The sequence below is a fragment of the Saimiri boliviensis genome, chromosome 1 (genome assembly GCF_048565385.1).
Source record: "Saimiri boliviensis isolate mSaiBol1 chromosome 1, mSaiBol1.pri, whole genome shotgun sequence".
Classification (NCBI taxonomy): Eukaryota; Metazoa; Chordata; class Mammalia; order Primates; family Cebidae; genus Saimiri; species Saimiri boliviensis.
The window spans coordinates 98,946,773-98,963,308 of NC_133449.1; the positions used below are offsets into that span (position 1 = coordinate 98,946,773).

General features: G+C 49.2%; 1 protein-coding gene across 2 annotated transcripts in view; it reads left to right on the top strand.

Moving 5' to 3' along the window:
• CRISPLD2 (cysteine rich secretory protein LCCL domain containing 2) overlaps positions 1-15,042 on the top strand; it is an 88,907-nt gene extending 73,865 nt beyond the window's left edge. For both annotated transcript variants that reach the window (XM_010333667.3, XM_010333668.3), the window contains exon 15: positions 11,792-15,042. In XM_010333667.3, coding sequence (XP_010331969.1) covers positions 11,792-11,846 — 55 coding nt within the window. In that variant the 3' untranslated portion in view covers positions 11,847-15,042. The remainder of the gene's footprint in view (positions 1-11,791) is intronic.
• The last annotated feature ends 1,494 nt before the right edge of the window (positions 15,043-16,536 follow it).

The following is a 16,536-nucleotide window of genomic DNA, read 5'->3' on the forward strand; positions in this document are numbered from 1 at the left end:
GGTGCACTTGAGTGTTAGGACTTTAACATACAGATTTTGAGAGCCCACAGGTGAGCTCATAACAGGGCAATGTTGAAGATATCATATTTGAGGGACCCTCTTTAAAGAAGAAATGAAATCAAGGCTGAAACGAGCCCTGGGCCCCCAGACGCCCAAACCTTCCTGCCTCCTGGGACCTGGCCCATGCTCCCACCGCCAGCCTCCTGGGCTTGCCCTGTCTGTGAAGACGCCGCAGCGTCAGCTGTACCCAGATGGTACCCATTCTTCCTGGGATCCCTGCCCGGTGACTCTGCCATCGGCAGCCCTGAAGAGCCCAAGTAGACAGCGTCCATGGCTTCCCCCTTAGCACGTGCGGCCTTTGTTTGGGAAAAGCTTAATGAAGGGAAATTCCACTGATTTAATGGGAGGGAAATGAAGTGGCTGATTAGAAGGAATTTCCTGGCCGGGCTGGAAAGAAGTCCCAGGGCATCAATTTATTGAGCTCTTTGTGCTCTCTTTAAGAGAAAACAGTCTTCCTGAGCAGCGCAGCCAGCTGGGTTTTGTTCCCTGTCGGGCTGATTCATGAGAACATCACGGCAGGGCCCTGTGGGCTGGGGACAGGGGCCTCACTGTGGGACGGCATTTGTGGGTGTGTGGGGAGGACAGGGATGGAGAGAAGGCCCCACAAGTGGCTCCTCTCCCACTGTCACCCAGGGTGTGGAGGGCTGTCGGTCTTTCTTCCTGTGACACCCACCCAGATCGCCACTGTCACTGTCTTTGTACATACCTTCCAGGCACACATGTCACTAGTGCCTTCTGCACTCTAGAAAGGTTTTGCTGATTTTCTTCAGCATTTCCGGAGTAAGGACTTGGATTCTCTTCCTTTGTGGACTGTGTGCCCCTTTGTCCTGTGGACCGATGTCTGTGACAATGCTTGGATTCGGCTTTTCTGTGCCTCAGTTTCCTCACCTGTAAAGGGGGAAACATATTACCTGCCCCCTGGGGTGGTGGGCAGGGCAGGAGGTCTCCAGGTGGGGTCCCCAGGCCGGCAATGCCCAAATCAACCCAGAGCTTGTTGGAAAAGCACATCCTCTGGCCCCACCCAGCCCTGCTGAATCGGACTCTCTTGGAGGGTCCCAGCAGCCTGCGTGTGAGCAGGTCCGCTGTTGTAAGAGTGACACGGACCTGGCAGACTTGACACTCATGTCCCCGTCTTGGTCCAGCCTCGCACACAGGGAGAGTGCAGAGCCCGTTAGATCTGGAAATAGCAGCTCAGTAGTTTCTGTTTCTCGGATTTCTGGACACATAAAGGGATTTCAGTCACCTGACCCTTGAGGTTCTCAGCACTGAGTTGTCCAGTGCAGTCGCCACCAGCCAGGGGTGCTCACTGAGACCTGAAACGGGCTTATCCTTTTTTTTCTTTTTAAATTTTTTTTTCTGGAGGTAGGGAGGGGGTGCGGTGGGAGAGGCACTGGGACACAATGGGCTTATCCTGAGCCCATGAGGAGATGTGCATGAGTGTGAAATACACACCGCATCTCCAAGATTTTGTACCCATGATTCTCCTATCATGTTGCTATTAAGAGTCATTCAGCTGGGCGCAGTCGCTCACACCTGTAAACCCAGCACTTTGGGAGGCCGAGATGGGTGGATCACCTGAGGTCAGGAGTTCGAGACCAGCCTGACCAACATGGTGAAACCCCATCTCTATTAAAAATACAAAAATTAGCTGAGCGTGGTGGTGCACGCCTGTAATCCCGGCTACTTGGGAAGCTGAGGCAGGAAAATTGCTAGAACCCAGGAAGTGGAGGTTGTAGTGAGCCGAGATTGTGCCACTGCACTCCAGCCTGGGTGACAGAGGGAGACTCCATCTCAAACAAAAAGAGTCATTCATTCACTGAATACTCATCTTGCACATGTGCTGGGATCCAGGGACACAGATGATCGAGTCCACAGAACTCATAGCTGAGAAGGGGAGTGAGCACTGGAGCCCCCACAGACTGCTAGCCGGGAGAGTGCGTGGCACCCACTGCACTGCCCCAATATTCTTAGATGCTGCTCTACCCCTCCCCTGCGGAGTCGCCTTGGTCAGGCAGTTTCCCCAAGCCTTGGCAGCTCCTCTGTCTGTTGAGTCGCCGTGAGAATTACGTGAGAGAGTGTGTGGCAAGCCCTTGGCTAGTGGCTCACAGTAATCATGATAGAAAACTCAGTGGCACCTGTTGTCCCAACCTCAAGATGCCAGGGTTCCTTTCTCATCGGGTCAGATGGCTCTGTCCTAGGAAATGGCCTACATGAGTAAGTGACCAGGGTAAGGTGTTGGGGATCTCAAAGGAATTCGTTCTTTCATCTTTGCCTCCATCCTTCCGATGCTCCGTCTACGTAGGTGTCACGCACTTAGGGAGCACTGACGATGTCCCAGGCACCCAGGATCCCACAGGGAGCACAACAGCGGATCTCGCCCCTTGTGGGATTTGCCACCTATTGTGAGGACACAGTACAGAAACGATGCCAGTGGCAGGGCCCAGGGGTCAGTGTTGTGGAGGGACAGTTCAGGGAAGCATCGAGAGGGCCAGTCTTACCCCACAGGGGACTCCTTGGTGACATGGCTCCCAAGAGAACCCTGTAGAGACAGCTGGGTGTGGCCATGCCCTGTCCTTTCCTTATTTCGTGGGGATAGCCTTTGTCTCTACACAAAGCTCAGGACTGGGAAATTTCCCAGGAGTTTGTTCCCAATAGGGTCTATGGAAACCCAGCCTGGAGCCAGAGGCTGGCTCTGTCCCTGATGGCTGCTGGGCCCCAGAGGGGTCACAGGCAGTCCCAAGGGAGACACAGATGTTGTGTTACTGTGGCCAGTTCACAGCAAACTGTTTTTTACATGTAGGGAATCCTTCAATTACACAACCAACCAAACCCTCCGAACAAAATTCTCCACACACACAGCCAGAAATCTGTTCTGCTTCACGATGGTTTTGGTTTAGCAATGGTCCTCTTCTAGAGAGGGCTTCCTGGAAATTTTGAAAGGCAGCCGTGCAGAAATGAGACAACGTAAGAGACTAGCACCTGTTTTCTCACCCCAGCCCACCAGGGCAGCAAGGGAAAGAAAAGACATCAGGAAGAGCATTTCCCCGAGAATATTCAGACACCTTCGTCAGTATTAGGATGAAGGTGTCTGAATATTCTAGGGGAAATGCTGGACATCTGCGTGAGTGTTAGTTCATAATTTTTCCTTAGACCAGAACGATTTTTTAACACAGATTTTGCAAGAGATTGAGAAATACGTCAACCATGACAGTGAGCATTCTTGGTCACTTGTGTTTTTAAAATGTCACCTTTATCCAAAGGTACATATGGGTGGACCTCCATCTGAATCACAAATTCATTCACCTAACACTTAGGGCAGCCCCTGTGGTAGGAGCTGGGGACACAGCAAGGAAGAGAAGAGAGAAAAATCAGTCCTCAGAGGGGTGTAGTCTGTTGTGGCAAGTGCAGCAGACATGCGACATGAGTGCATATGAGATTCTAAAGTTTCTAGAAGCCAAAGGAAGAAGTGGCAGAAGGGAAATCTTAGGACACATTTTACTTATCCCACTGGATCCGTACTATTTCAATATGTAATCAGTAGAAAATCATTGTTAGTAATAAGAAACATACATTTTTTTTGGGTATAAAACCTTGGAGGTCTGGTGTGTGTTTAACACTACACACATCTCCATTTGGATGAGCCCATTTTGGGTCTCAGTGAGCACCCACAGCTGGTGGCTACTGTGTTAGACAACTCAGCACCAAGAGTCTCCAGGGTCAGGTGACTGAAGATCTCACTGTGTGTCCAGAAATCCTGAGAAACAGAAACTATTGAGCTGTTATTTCTAGATCTGATGAGCTGTGTACTGTCCCCCAAGCCAGGCTGGACCAAGGCTGGGACGTGAGGTTCTCTGTGCTGTGCAGAGGAGCTGCTGATAGCAGATGGGCAGGTTCCCTTCCTCCACCCATATCCCAACTTCTGCTAGCTCTGCACACATTTAGCACATCTAATTCCCCAGCAGCTCTGCAAGGCAACACCTGTCGTTACACCTGTTGCTTCCTTTGAGATGGAGTCTTGATCTTGTCGCCCAAGCTGGAGTGCAGTGGCACAATCTTGGCTCACTGCAAACTGCATCTCTTGGGTTCAAGTGATTTACCTGCCTCAGCCTCCCAAGTGGCTGGGATTACAGGTGCCTGCCACCATACCTGTCTAACTTTTTTTTTTTTTGAGACGGAGTCTTGCTCTGTCACCCAGGCTGGAGTGCAATGGTGCAGTCTTGGCTCACTGCAACCTCCGCCTCCTGGGTTCAAGTGATTCTCCTGCCTCAGCCTCCTGAGTAGCTGGGATTACAGTCACGCACCACCACACCTGGCTAATCTTTGTATTTTTAGTAGAGATGGGGTTTCACCACGTTAGTCAGGCTGGTCTTGAACTCCTGACTTTGCGATCCACCCACCTTGGCCTCCCAAAGTGCTGGGATTACAGGCTTGGACCCTAAGAACGCGCCTGCCCCCCGCTCCCCGCTTTTTTTTTTGGTATGTTTAGTAGAGATGGGGTTTTACCATGTTGGCCAGGCTGGTCTCGAATTCCTGAACTCAAGTGATTTGCCCACCTCAGCCTCCTAAAATGCTGGGATTACAGGTGTGAGCTACCACGCCTGGCCAGGATTGGAATCCTTTAAAAAAAACATAGGTAGGTGGGTAGGTAGACAGACAGACAGGCATACAGACACACACACACACAGATAACATGTGCGCAACACACACACACACATACACACAGACAGCCCTAGACACTTAGGATCATTCAACTTACGACTTTTCAACTTTATAATGATGTGAGAGCCATACGTATTCAGCAAAAATCATACTTCGAATTTTGCATTTTGATTGAAAATTCTTTATCCTAACTTCTTTGTAAAATAGGCCGGTGTTCGGTGATTTTGCCAAACTGTGGGTAAGGTCAGTGTCCTGAGCACGCGGAAGACAGGCGAGGCTGAGCTGTGGCGTAGGGGAGGCGTATTCAGTGCATTTCTAGTCTGTATTTCTGACTTCCGATGGGTTTATCAGGGCGCAACACACTGTAAATTGGGGAGCATCTGTGTCCACAGTCCTGTGGGTACACTCATCCATATAGAGACGGTTATGTACATACAATTAATATTTCTTGATAATTAAAAAGAAATTACACCTTTTTGTTTTTGTTTGTTTGTTTGTTTGTTTTTTAGAGAGATGGAGTCTCTTTCTGTCGCCCAGGCTGGAGTGCAGTGGCATGATCCCGGCTCACTGCAACCTCTGCCTCCTGAGTTCAAGCAGTTCTCCTGCCTCAGCCTCCCAAGTAGCTGGGACTACAGGCACATGCCACCATGCCCAGCTAATTTTTTTGTATTTTTAGTAGAGACCGTGTTAGCCAGGATGGTCTCAATGTCCTGACCTCATGATCCGCCTGCCTTAGCCTCTCAAAGTGCTGAGATTACAGGCGTGAGTCATCATACCCGGCCTAGAAATTATACTGTTTAAAAGCCAGAGGACTAAGCAGTCAGGGGTTCCTCTTCTGCCGTCCTTTTAATACTGGGTTCAGGACTCCACGGGGCAGCTTCCCTGTCTGCTCCCGGAACCAGAACCGGCCGTCCACTCTCCTCAATCCCATCTGTGTCGAGTGATGCCAAAAGTCAAGCTCTCCCTCTCCGGGTCACATTCAAGGCAACCAAGGGGAATGCAGCCCGGCGAGCCTGACCCTGGCTGCCCCCGTGTTTCCGGAGAGCTCTTTAGAGAGTCTTGGATTGTTCCCGCCTCTTGACTCTGGCCTTTAAAGGGCCTTTCTAGGCCAGGCACGGTGCCTCATGTCTGTAATCCCAGCACGTTGGAAGGCCAATGTGGGAGAATCACATGAGGCCAGGAGTTCAAGACCAGCTTGGCCAACAGGGCAAAGAAACCCTGTCTCTACTGAAAATACAAGAAAAAAAAAATTAGCCAGGCCTGGTGGCACACACCTGTAGTCCCAGCTACTTGGGAGGCTGAGGCAGGAGAATTGCTTGGACTCAGGAGGTGGAGGCTGCAGTGAGTGGAGATCCCACCACTGTAGTCCAGCCTGGGCAACAGAGTGAGACTCTGCCCTGCCTGAGGGATTTTGAATACTCTTTGTAAAAGTTGTTTACTGCTCTTTATGAAAGTTGTTTGATACACTTCATTTATGAAAAGTCCAATACTTTTTATGAAAACTACCCAGAAATACTGCAGCACCTTATACTGCTTTCAGGCATGTGTGGGAGTTACAAGCTAATCCAAAAAGAGAATCAGAGGGCAAGCTTTGGAAAAGAAGGGCGGGAAGGATATTTTATAATTACCAAGCCACACTTGGTCTTCATCCAACACTTACAACTATCGACTTCCCCAGCATACCTGGAGCTTAATAACTGCTCGAGGTTGGCCGGGCGCGGTGGCTCACGCCTGTAATCCCAGTACCTTGGGAGGCCGAGGTGGGCGGATCATCTGACGTCAGGAGTTTGAAACCAGCCTGACCAACCTGGAGAAACCCCATCTCCACTAAAAATACAAAATTAGCCCGGCATAGTGGCACACGCCTGTAATCCGAGCTACTCAGGAGGCTGAGGCAAGAGAATCACTTGAACCTGGGAGGCGGAGGTTGTGGTGAGCCAAAATCACACCATTGCACTCCAGCTGGGTAACAAAAGCGAAACTCCATCTCAAAAAAAAAAAAAGAAAGAAAACCGCTTGAGGCGTGAACAGCTGGGGACCCACCTGAACGTGGGGAATTTTTCTTGGCAGCCCAAACCCATGGCAACTCTTACCTGTGGCAGTGGATGGCACCAATATTTGATGGTGCCAGTTGCCCGGTGGCACACTGGGTTGGTGTCAGCATACTCTTTGATGTGTTAGGAAATCCTTGCCCAGCTCGGCGGCTCCTGCTCTGACTTCCAAGGTGGGCAGGTTGTTTAAAGGGGGTGCAGTGACACCCAGATTGTCCAGGCAAGACCTTGGGCTGGCAGTGTCCACATCTGGACAGCAGCCTGAATGGCTCCCTCGTCCCTGGATTGTTCAGGCCCTGAGAACATGAGAACCACCGCGCCATCTGTAGACTCTCCAGACCCATAGTAAGTCAAGAGGGTCACAGACGCCTGGCAATCCCCACGTGGCTGGCCCCCCCATGCAGAATAACCAAGTACCTGTGGTCCTGGTTGGTCCTCCCAGGATATTGATTTGGGCAGAGCATCCAGTGAAATCTTACATGCCCCAAGGCCTGAGGTGGGCCCTGGGATCTGAGCTTTCTGGAAACCAGCAGGGCTGCCAGGGTCGCCCCCACCTCTGGGTGGCTTCGCAGTCTCCTCCTCCTGGTCTGGAGCCACCTGTGGCTGAGTGTTCTGCTCGAGCCTTGGCTCTTGGCATTTCTTCACAGCTCCGTCTCTCCGAGTGCTCCCTTCTGATACACGTTTCAAAAGTTCAATCCCGGGGTAGCCAAAAGCATGAAGCTGCCATGGAGAAAGGCTGAAAAACAACCAGACATTCCAAGCAGCCTGCTCTCAGAGGATTGCAGATGTGACCGAGCAGTCTGAGAGGGCCGGGGTCACCTGGCGAGCCTGGCAGTTTCCAGTCTGGGGGCTCTCTCTCTCTCTCTCTTTTTTTTTTTTTATTTTTGAGATGGAGTCTTACTCTGTTGTCCTGGCTGGAGTTCAGTGGCATGGTCTTGGTTCACTGCAACCTCCGCCTCCCAGGTTCAGGTGATTCTCCTGCCTCAGTCTCCCAAGTAGCTGAGACTACAGGTGTGTGCCACCATACTCGGCTAATTTTTTGTATTTTTAGTAGAGACAGGGTTTCACCATGTTGGCCAGGCTGGTCTCGAACTCCTGACCTCGTGATCCACCCGCCTTGGCCTCCCAAAGTGCTGGAATTACAGGCGTGAGCCACTGCGCCCGGCCTGGGGACTCTCTTTGTTTGGAGTGGGGCTCCTAAAGGAAATGCTGCCCTTAAATCATAACTAGGCTGTCAATCTTTGGCTCAGACTCTTTCATCATGAGCAAAATGCAAACTAAAATGATATCTGGATGCCACTCCTTACGTTCCATTGGTCAAAAACCAAAATCGACACATCACAAGGTGCTGGGTGGGGGTAGTGGGCGTCACACAGCCCTGTTGTCATAGTCTTGGGAGCCGGCTAGTGTTATGTTTATGCAGGGCAGGTTGGCGGCTGTCACCATGCAAGTGCATGTCCTTTGCTCCAGCAATTCCACTCTTAGGAGCTCACTCTCAGGTACTCTCACACAAACGCAGCAAGTCCTGTGGACAGTGATGACATTGTTAACAAAGGTAAAAAATTAGAAAACAAGGACTCAGTGGCTCGTGCCTGTAATCCACTCTGGGAGGCTGAGATGGGAGGATTGCTTGAGCCCAGGAATTCAAGACCAGCCTGGGCAACATGGTGAAATCCCATCTGTAAAAAATATAAAAATTAGAAAAAAAAATATATATCTATGTGTATATATATGTGTGTGTGTGTGTGTGTGCGCGTGTATATATATATATATATATGTATATATATATGTGCCATGCAGGGTTAATTTACATATATATGTAAATATATATATGTGTGTATATATATATATATACATATATATGTAAATTAACCCTGCATGGTGGTATGCACCCTTGGTCCCAGCTACTCAGGAGACTGAGGTGGGAGGATCACTTGAGCCCAGGAGGTTGAGGCTGCAGTGAGTTGTGATGGCGTCACTACGAAAATAAAAAAAAATAAATTAGAACTAAATGTCCACCAATAGGGACCCAGGTAAAAATAATATGTTGCTACAGTGGAATACTATGCAGCTGATAAAAGGAATGAGTTATTTCTGTATAGAAAAGCAGCAAATCCCAAGATACATTATTGAGCTAAAAAAGCAAACTGCCGAGTGGTATGTCTTTAGTTGTATGTATATAATATTTGTGTGAAAAAATGGGTGAGGGAAAAAATATAGTAATTATTTGCATCTGTACAAGATGCCTTTAGGGAGGAGAACTTGGTGCAGAAAGACAGATGAGAGGGCGAGTGTTTTTTGCCTTTAAAATCTAGAATAATACGCAAGAATGGTGTATTTTAAACTAAAATGTGCAGCTATGATCAGTCTTCGTTTTTGTTGTTTTTTTTTTTAACCAAACTGTCTTTGGCCAATGGACGTTAGATCAGTCTTTTCCACTGAGTTTTGACGTGGAAAGAATACTCTGGGTTGCTTTTTTTTTTTTTGACAGGATGTCTCGCTGTGTTGCCCAGGCTGGGGTGCAATCTCCACCTCCTGGGTTCAAATGATTCTCCTGCCTCAGCCTCCCAAGTAACTGGGATTAAAAGAACCTGCCACCACACCTGGCTAATTATTATTATTATTATTATTATTATTTTGTATTTTTAGTAGATACGGGGTTTCACCATGTTAACCAGGCTGATCTTGAACTCCTGACCTCAAGTGATCTCCCCACCTCAGCCTCTCAAAGTGCTGGGATTACAGGGGTGAGCCACTGCGCCGGGCCCTGCTTGTACTTTGTGAGCAGCACTTTGGGGTCTAGAAGGCACCATGCTGCCTTTTAGAACAAAATTCCTGCAAATATGAGTTTGCAAGATCTAATCGGCTTTTATTAGCAATTTGTGTATCAGGCAACATCCCATCTACAGAATAGAAAGGTGTGCCCATGAGTCAGCAAAAGGCTGCAGAGAGTAGAAACAGTAAGATTCCAATGGGTGGCCTCAGTTACTTTCCTTGTAAGTTTAAAGTGTGGGGAGCACACTATCCTGCTGGCTCAGAGAGACTGCAGCCCTTTTGATTGTTGTTGCTGCTGTATGTCTCCTGTTTTCGGGAAAACTGGCCCATTTCTTCTTTTTTGCGACAATGTCTCGCTCTGTCGCCCAGGCTGGAGTGCAGTGGTGTGATCTCGGCTCACTGCAGCGTCCACCTTCCAGGTTCAAGCAATTCTCCTGCCTCAGCCTCCCAAGTAGCTGGGATTACAGGCACCTGCCACCATGCCCAGCAGGAGAATTGCTGGAACCTGGGAGGCAGGGGTTGCAGTGAGCTGAGATCACACCGTTGTACTCTAGCCTGGGTGACAGAGTGAGACTCTGTCTCAAAAAAAGAAAGAAAAAGACAGCATGATTGGAAGTCCAGAAATAAACCATCACACTTCTAGTCCATTGATTTCTATGAGTGCCAAGACCATTCAGTGGGCAAATAATAGCTTCTCAACAAATCGTGCAAAGGCAATTAGATGTTTACATGTAAAACTGTGACATTAGACCTTTGCTTCATACCATATCTAAAAAAGTAACTCAAAATGGATCAAAGGCTAAAATAAAAGAGTTAAAAATTACCGAAGTCTTAGAAGGAAACAAGTATAAATCCTTCATGACCTTGAGTTAAGCAATGGTTTGTTAAATATGCCAAAACCACAATCTAGAAATGAAAACAAATTGATAAATTGAATTCTATCAAAGTTTAAAACTTTTGTGCTTTAAAGACACCATTAGGCAACACCCGTAATCCCAGCACTTTGGGAGGCTGAGGCAGGAGGATCACTTGGGCTCAGGAGTTTGAGACCAGCCTGGGCAACATTGTGTATAGACTCCATTGGAACAAAAAATAAATCAATCAGGCATGGTGACATGCTACTCAGGAGGCTGAGGAGGGAGGATCGCTTGAGCCCAGGAGGTTAAGGCGGACGTGAGCCGTGATCGTGTCATTGCACTCAGGCCTGGGTGACAGAGAGACCTTGTGTCTAAAATAGTTTTTTAAAATTATCTAACACTGGTTTGTGGAGGTGGCTGCATAACCCTATAAAAATCTCTAAAAACCATTAAATTGTACACTTAGAAAAGATGAATTTCCATGGTGTGTTATAGTTAATAAAGCCGGTTTGGTTTTTTGTTGTTGTTTTGGAAACAGAGTCTCACTCTGTTGTCCAGGTGGGAGTGCAGTGGCAAGGTCTTGGCTCACTGCAAACTCCGCCTCCCGGGTTCAAGCGATTCTCTTGCCTCAGCCTGCAAGTAGCTGGGATTAGAGGTGTGCGCCATCATACCTGGTTAATTTTTTGGAGAGACAGCGTTTTGCCATGTTGACCAGACTGCTCTCAAACTCCAGACCTCAAATGATCCACCTGCCTTGGCCTCCCAAAGTTGGAATGACAGGCATGAGCCACCACACCTGACCAATAAAGCTGTTTTTAAAAATCGGGTTGGTTAGCTGAAGGCTCTAACTCCTCTTGTGAGAGGGCAGTTTTCAGTGGCTGTGGGACCCTGGCAAGTGACTTGATTTCCTGGTGTCTCCATTTCCCCCCCTGTGAAGGAGGAATAACACCTCCCTCAGGAGGAAGGCGAGAGGCAGTGAAGGCAGCTGGCTTATGCGGTAATGCTGACACAGCAGCTGCTAATCTGCTCCAGACGCCACCGTTTGGGTCAACAGGTGGTAGTGAAACCAGGCAGAAGTCTGGGAGGGTCAGTCCAGTCCCGACAGACTGGGGCCAGCAAATCCCTGCATTAAAAGGAAATGACCTAGAATCAGACAGATGCTCTGACCTAGAATCAGACGGTGGCTCGTTTGCAAAGAAAATGGGATTTGCCAGCTGTTCTCAGCTCAAGGCGTGCTCTGTTTCTGGCGGCTGTGGGACAGTGTCCCTTGGCCATGGCTCCTCCACTATGGCAGCGAGCACGGGGCACCCTGGTCTCCCTGCCCAGCCAGAGTCCCTACAGGAGGCCCTCCGGATCGCTCAGTAATGGGCTATCTTTCTTCTTTGTCAGCCTGAAGACTCCTCGAAATGAAAAGGCCTTCCGGATCTTTGCTGTGAGGCAGTGAATTTCCAGCACGGGAGAAGAGGCGTCTTCAAGAGGGCTTTGGGGTTTTGCTTTTACTTTTATTTTGTCATTGCAGAGAGGGGTATATGGAGAGTCAGGAAAGTCCCTGTGACCGGTGTTCAGTGTCCATCACTCTGTGGCCTTTTGGTGCGGTGATATCTCATCCCCCCACGGAAGTAGCAGCATCCTGGGGTGCTCAGCCAGACTCCTGGTGCCCAATCCTGCTGGGGCCCAGGGGTCTCCATCTGGGTGTCCTCTCTCCTTTAGACACCTGACCTGTCTCTTAAAGGGGACAGTTGCCAAAATATTACTTGCTATGTGTTCTTCCGTTGGTGGGGAAAGTTGACTTCAACCCCCCATCCCCTGCAAAGAGAGCAAACCTTCTGGAGCTCACAATTGTGAAGCACTCACAGTGTCAAAAGAGGCCTTTCAAGGAAGTGCCCGTGAGTTTCAGGAATGAAGTAGAAGGTAGTTATTTAAAAATAAAAGACACAGTCCGTCCCTACTAACAGAGGAAAATGATTTTAATGTTTGCTGGTCAGACAGACAAATGGGCTGGAACAAGAGGGCTGGGGGTGTGAGAGACCTCGGCTCCGCCCTGGCACGTGTCCTTGCTGGTGACCTGCCATGGGTCCCGTTCAGTGGCCGCAAGCAGGCCGGCTCTATACACAGCAGTGCTGGTTTCTGTAGAGTTCAGCAGTAACTTCGAGCGATGTATCTCGTCTTTGTCAGGCCCCTTGTCTCTGTGGTCCCCCATTTCTGCCGTGACCTTTGGTCCCATTGAGGACTAAAAATTAGGAAATTAGAACCCTTTTTTTTTTTCCCCCCTAGGCCTAGTCTCGCTCTTGTTGCCCAGGCTGGAGTGCAATGGCACGATCTTGGCTCACTACAACCTCCACTTCCCAGGGTAAAGCAATTCTCCTGCCTCAGCCTTCTGAGTAACTGAGATTACAGGCATGCACCACCATGTCTGGCTAACTCTTTGTATTTTTAGTACAGACGGGGTTTCTCCTTGTTGGTCAGGCTGGTCTTGAACTCCCGACCTCAGGTGATCTGCCCATCTCAGCCTCCCAAAGTGTTTGGATTACAGGCATGAACCACCGCGCCCAGCCAGGACCCTTTCTTTACCCCCTACCCATTGTGGCTCCCACCCTGCCTCAGACTGGTTTATGTGTCCTGGTTCACACCCAGGACTTTGCTTTGCAGGCGATCTTGTTTGAAGCCCACTTCTTAACTCTGGGTCTTGTAAGGTTCCACTGAGATGTCTGATCACAACCAAAGAAGGGCTGCCTTTTGCTGCTTTTTAAAAATGACAACTAAATGTGCAGATTCCCTACACACCCAGTGACCTATTTTTTCAGTCATGGGAGGAATGGAGTCGTTGGTACATTCCTCACCGACGTTAGCAGCTCAGTTTGTGGTTATGAAACCGTCCTGCGGCCTCATGACAGCGAGAGGTAGGAGTACACTAGAAGGCTCTCTCTTCCTGTTTTTGTGAAAGGATGCTTGCCAAACGTTCCCGAGGCTCCGAGGACTGTAGTATGCCCTGGCTCCCTCACTCTATAAAAGTGCCTCGTGAACCCAGACCAAACGCCCGCAGTGAAATGAAATATCCTTTTGTAAATAGCCTTTCTTTGCAGAAGGTGAAAATTCCACTCTACCAGCAGGCCAGCCAATAGATCACTTTGGCGAATGCTAGCTTCAAATTTGATTCAAAATATTTCTTAGACAAAAGGACTAGCAGAAAGCAAAAAAACTAAGATATTGTAGGCTGGACCGGAAACTCTACCTGAGCACCTAGGTGACGCCTTCTTTCTTTGATTGCCTTCCTAATAAATGCAGAATCTGAAGGTAAATAGCTTAAAAAAAAAAACAAAAAAAAAAACCAAACACCCCTTTAGGAAGTTGGTAAAAAGCAGTTCAGCTCTTAGCTTGACGGAGCTAAACTCCACAGGGTTGTGTTTGTGCTTTGTGCATCGTAGGGTGGTCATAATTCACAAGTACTGACTCTTCGGCCCCACGTGTCGGAGAGGAATTTGGTCAGCCTGTCAGGTTGTGTGTCCAGTTACCACCAAACATCTGGGAAACTCCTGGGTGCTCGGTATTCTGCTGCCAGACTTTGGTGGCTGTGGCTGTGTTTGCAGGGTAAATCAGATCACCCTGTGGGGTTTGCAGAATCAGTGAAGAGTCCAGGACAACCCCAGTGGGCTCGCTTCTGAAGCACCTTCCCCAAGGGAGACTCGAAATTTCCAGTGTGAGTTGATCCCATCATTTAAAAGTAAAGCTCCCAGGCTCTGTAACATCTCCTTCACTGCTAGGAGGCTAGCAGGATAGAAAGTCCTTGCCCAGAGCAGGACCTGGCTGTCTTTTTTTTTTTTTTTTTTTTTTTTTTTTTCTTTTTTCTTTTTTGAGACCAAGTCTCATTCCGTTGCCCGGGCTGGAGTGCAGTGGCATGATCTCAGCTCACTGCATCCTCCGCTTCCCGGGTGCGAGCCATTCTCCTGCCTCAGACTACAGGCGTGAGCCACCATGCCCGGCTGATTTTTCTGTTTTTAGTAGAGATGGGGTGTCGCCATGTTGGCTAGGCTGGTCTCCCAACTCCTGACCTCAGGTGATCCACCCACCTCAGCCTCCCAAAGTGCTGGGATTATGGGCGTGAGCCACCACGCCCGGCCATGGACCTGGCTGTCTTTATCATCCTCACAAACATTTTGAAACTGGAACATTTGTCTTCAGGAAATGGAAGCGAGACTACAAATTATAAGCCGTGTCCCTCGCACCACCTCTCCTGTGCGTGAAACAGAGCCCCTCATGCCATATCAGCACTTACCCCATGTTGAAAAAGGTCTTGCACCACGCCAGTGGCGTTCCTGGCTCTCCTGCCCCCAGAATGAACGTTTCAGCTTCTGTAGGTACTTCTGCGCCACCGTGTTGCAAAGCGTGTGCGGCTGTCTCATTTTGTCTGTAGGCTTACTCAGCCCGCAGTCTGTGTGTGTGCTTTTTTCTATGAAAAATGATGTATTTGGCTACTTCCTGTGTATAGAGTGTTAACTGTAAATGTTTTTTGTGCTTTGCGTGAACAGGGGCCGTGTTGTTGCTGTTGTTTCAGTAAAACTGGTTTGATTTCTAAAATGTTTCTGTAACATATCTTTTAAGAACAAATCTGAACAATTTGTGAAATAAAACATTTAAAACCATCTCTCAAGCTCTGGACTGTTCTGTGTTCACTGCCTCTCCTAGGCTGTGTCGTGTACGCAGAGATGCTGACAGCCGGGGCCTGCCGGAGACCTCCACCCCATCCGCGGGAAGGAGGGAAGAGCTCGCCAAAATGCACGTTCAGGTTCAGCAAGGCTGGGGTGGGGCTCCCACGGCATCCCGGGCTCAAGCAATTCTCCTGCCTCAGCCTCCCGCGTAGCTGGGACTAGACGCATGCGCCACCACACCCGGCTAATTTTTGTAGTTTTCGTAGAGATAAGGTTTCCCCATGTTGTCCAGACTTCTCTCAAACCCGTGGACTCAAATGGTCCTCCTGCCTCGGCCTCCCAAAGTGCTGGGATTACAGGCGTGAGCCAGCCTGTGTATTTCAAGGTACGGCCTTTAAGAAGGTGATTGAGGTTAATTCAGGTTAAAGGGTCCTAAGGGTGCGGCCCTGACCCGATATGACCATATCCTGAGAGAGAGAGAGAGAGAGAGAGAGAGAGAGAGAGAGAGGCGTCAGCAGCGTCGCAGTCCCTGGCTGTGAGTTTCTTACAAGGTTTGATGATGCTAGTTGCCAGAGCACACTCTGAGTGGTAGCGGGCTAAGGCCATTCTGTCACTGTCTAAGCTCCGGCTGCCCTAACTCTGCCCTACTGTAGATTGGGTGACTTAACCTGCAGACATGTTTTCCTCACAGTTCCGGAGGCTGGAAGTCCAGGACCGCGGTATCAGCAGGACCGCGGCCGCTCTCTGGTTTGCAGGTGGCTGCCTCCTCATGCAGCCTTTCCTCTGGGCACATACACTCCTGGTGCCTGTCTCTCTCTCAAGGAAACGGGTCATATTAGGGTCAGGGCCCCACCCGTAGGACCCATTTAACCTCAATTACCTCCTTAAAGGCCCTACCTTGAAATACATAGGCTGGCTCACGCCTGTAATCCCAGCACTTTGGGAGGTCGAGGCAGGAGGACCACTTGAGTTCACGAGTTTGAGAACAGTCTGGGCAACATGGGGAAACCTTATCTGTACAAAAAATACAAAAATTAGCCGGGTGTGTTGGCACATGCCTGTAGTCCCAGCTACTCGGGAGGCTGAGGCAGGAGAATCGCTTAGCCCAGGAGGCAGAGGTTGCAGAGAGCCAAGATGGCACCACTGCACTCCAGCCTGCGCAACAGAGCAAGACTCTTCCCCCGCCACGACACACACACACACACACATGAAATTCAGTCATCTTGGGGGTTAGGACTTGTTTTGTGTGGTAACAATAAGGAAATGATCAAAGTATGATTTCACAAATCACACAGTTGATTGCTCCACATTTATTTTTTTGAGACGGAGTTTCGCTCTTATTACCTAGGCTGAAGTGCAATGGCTTAATCTCAGCTCACTGTAACTTCTGCCACCCAGGTTCAAGATATTCTCCTGTTTCAGCCTCCCAAGTAGCTGGGATTATAGGTGCCCACCACCATGCCTGGCTAATTTTTATGCTTTTAGTAG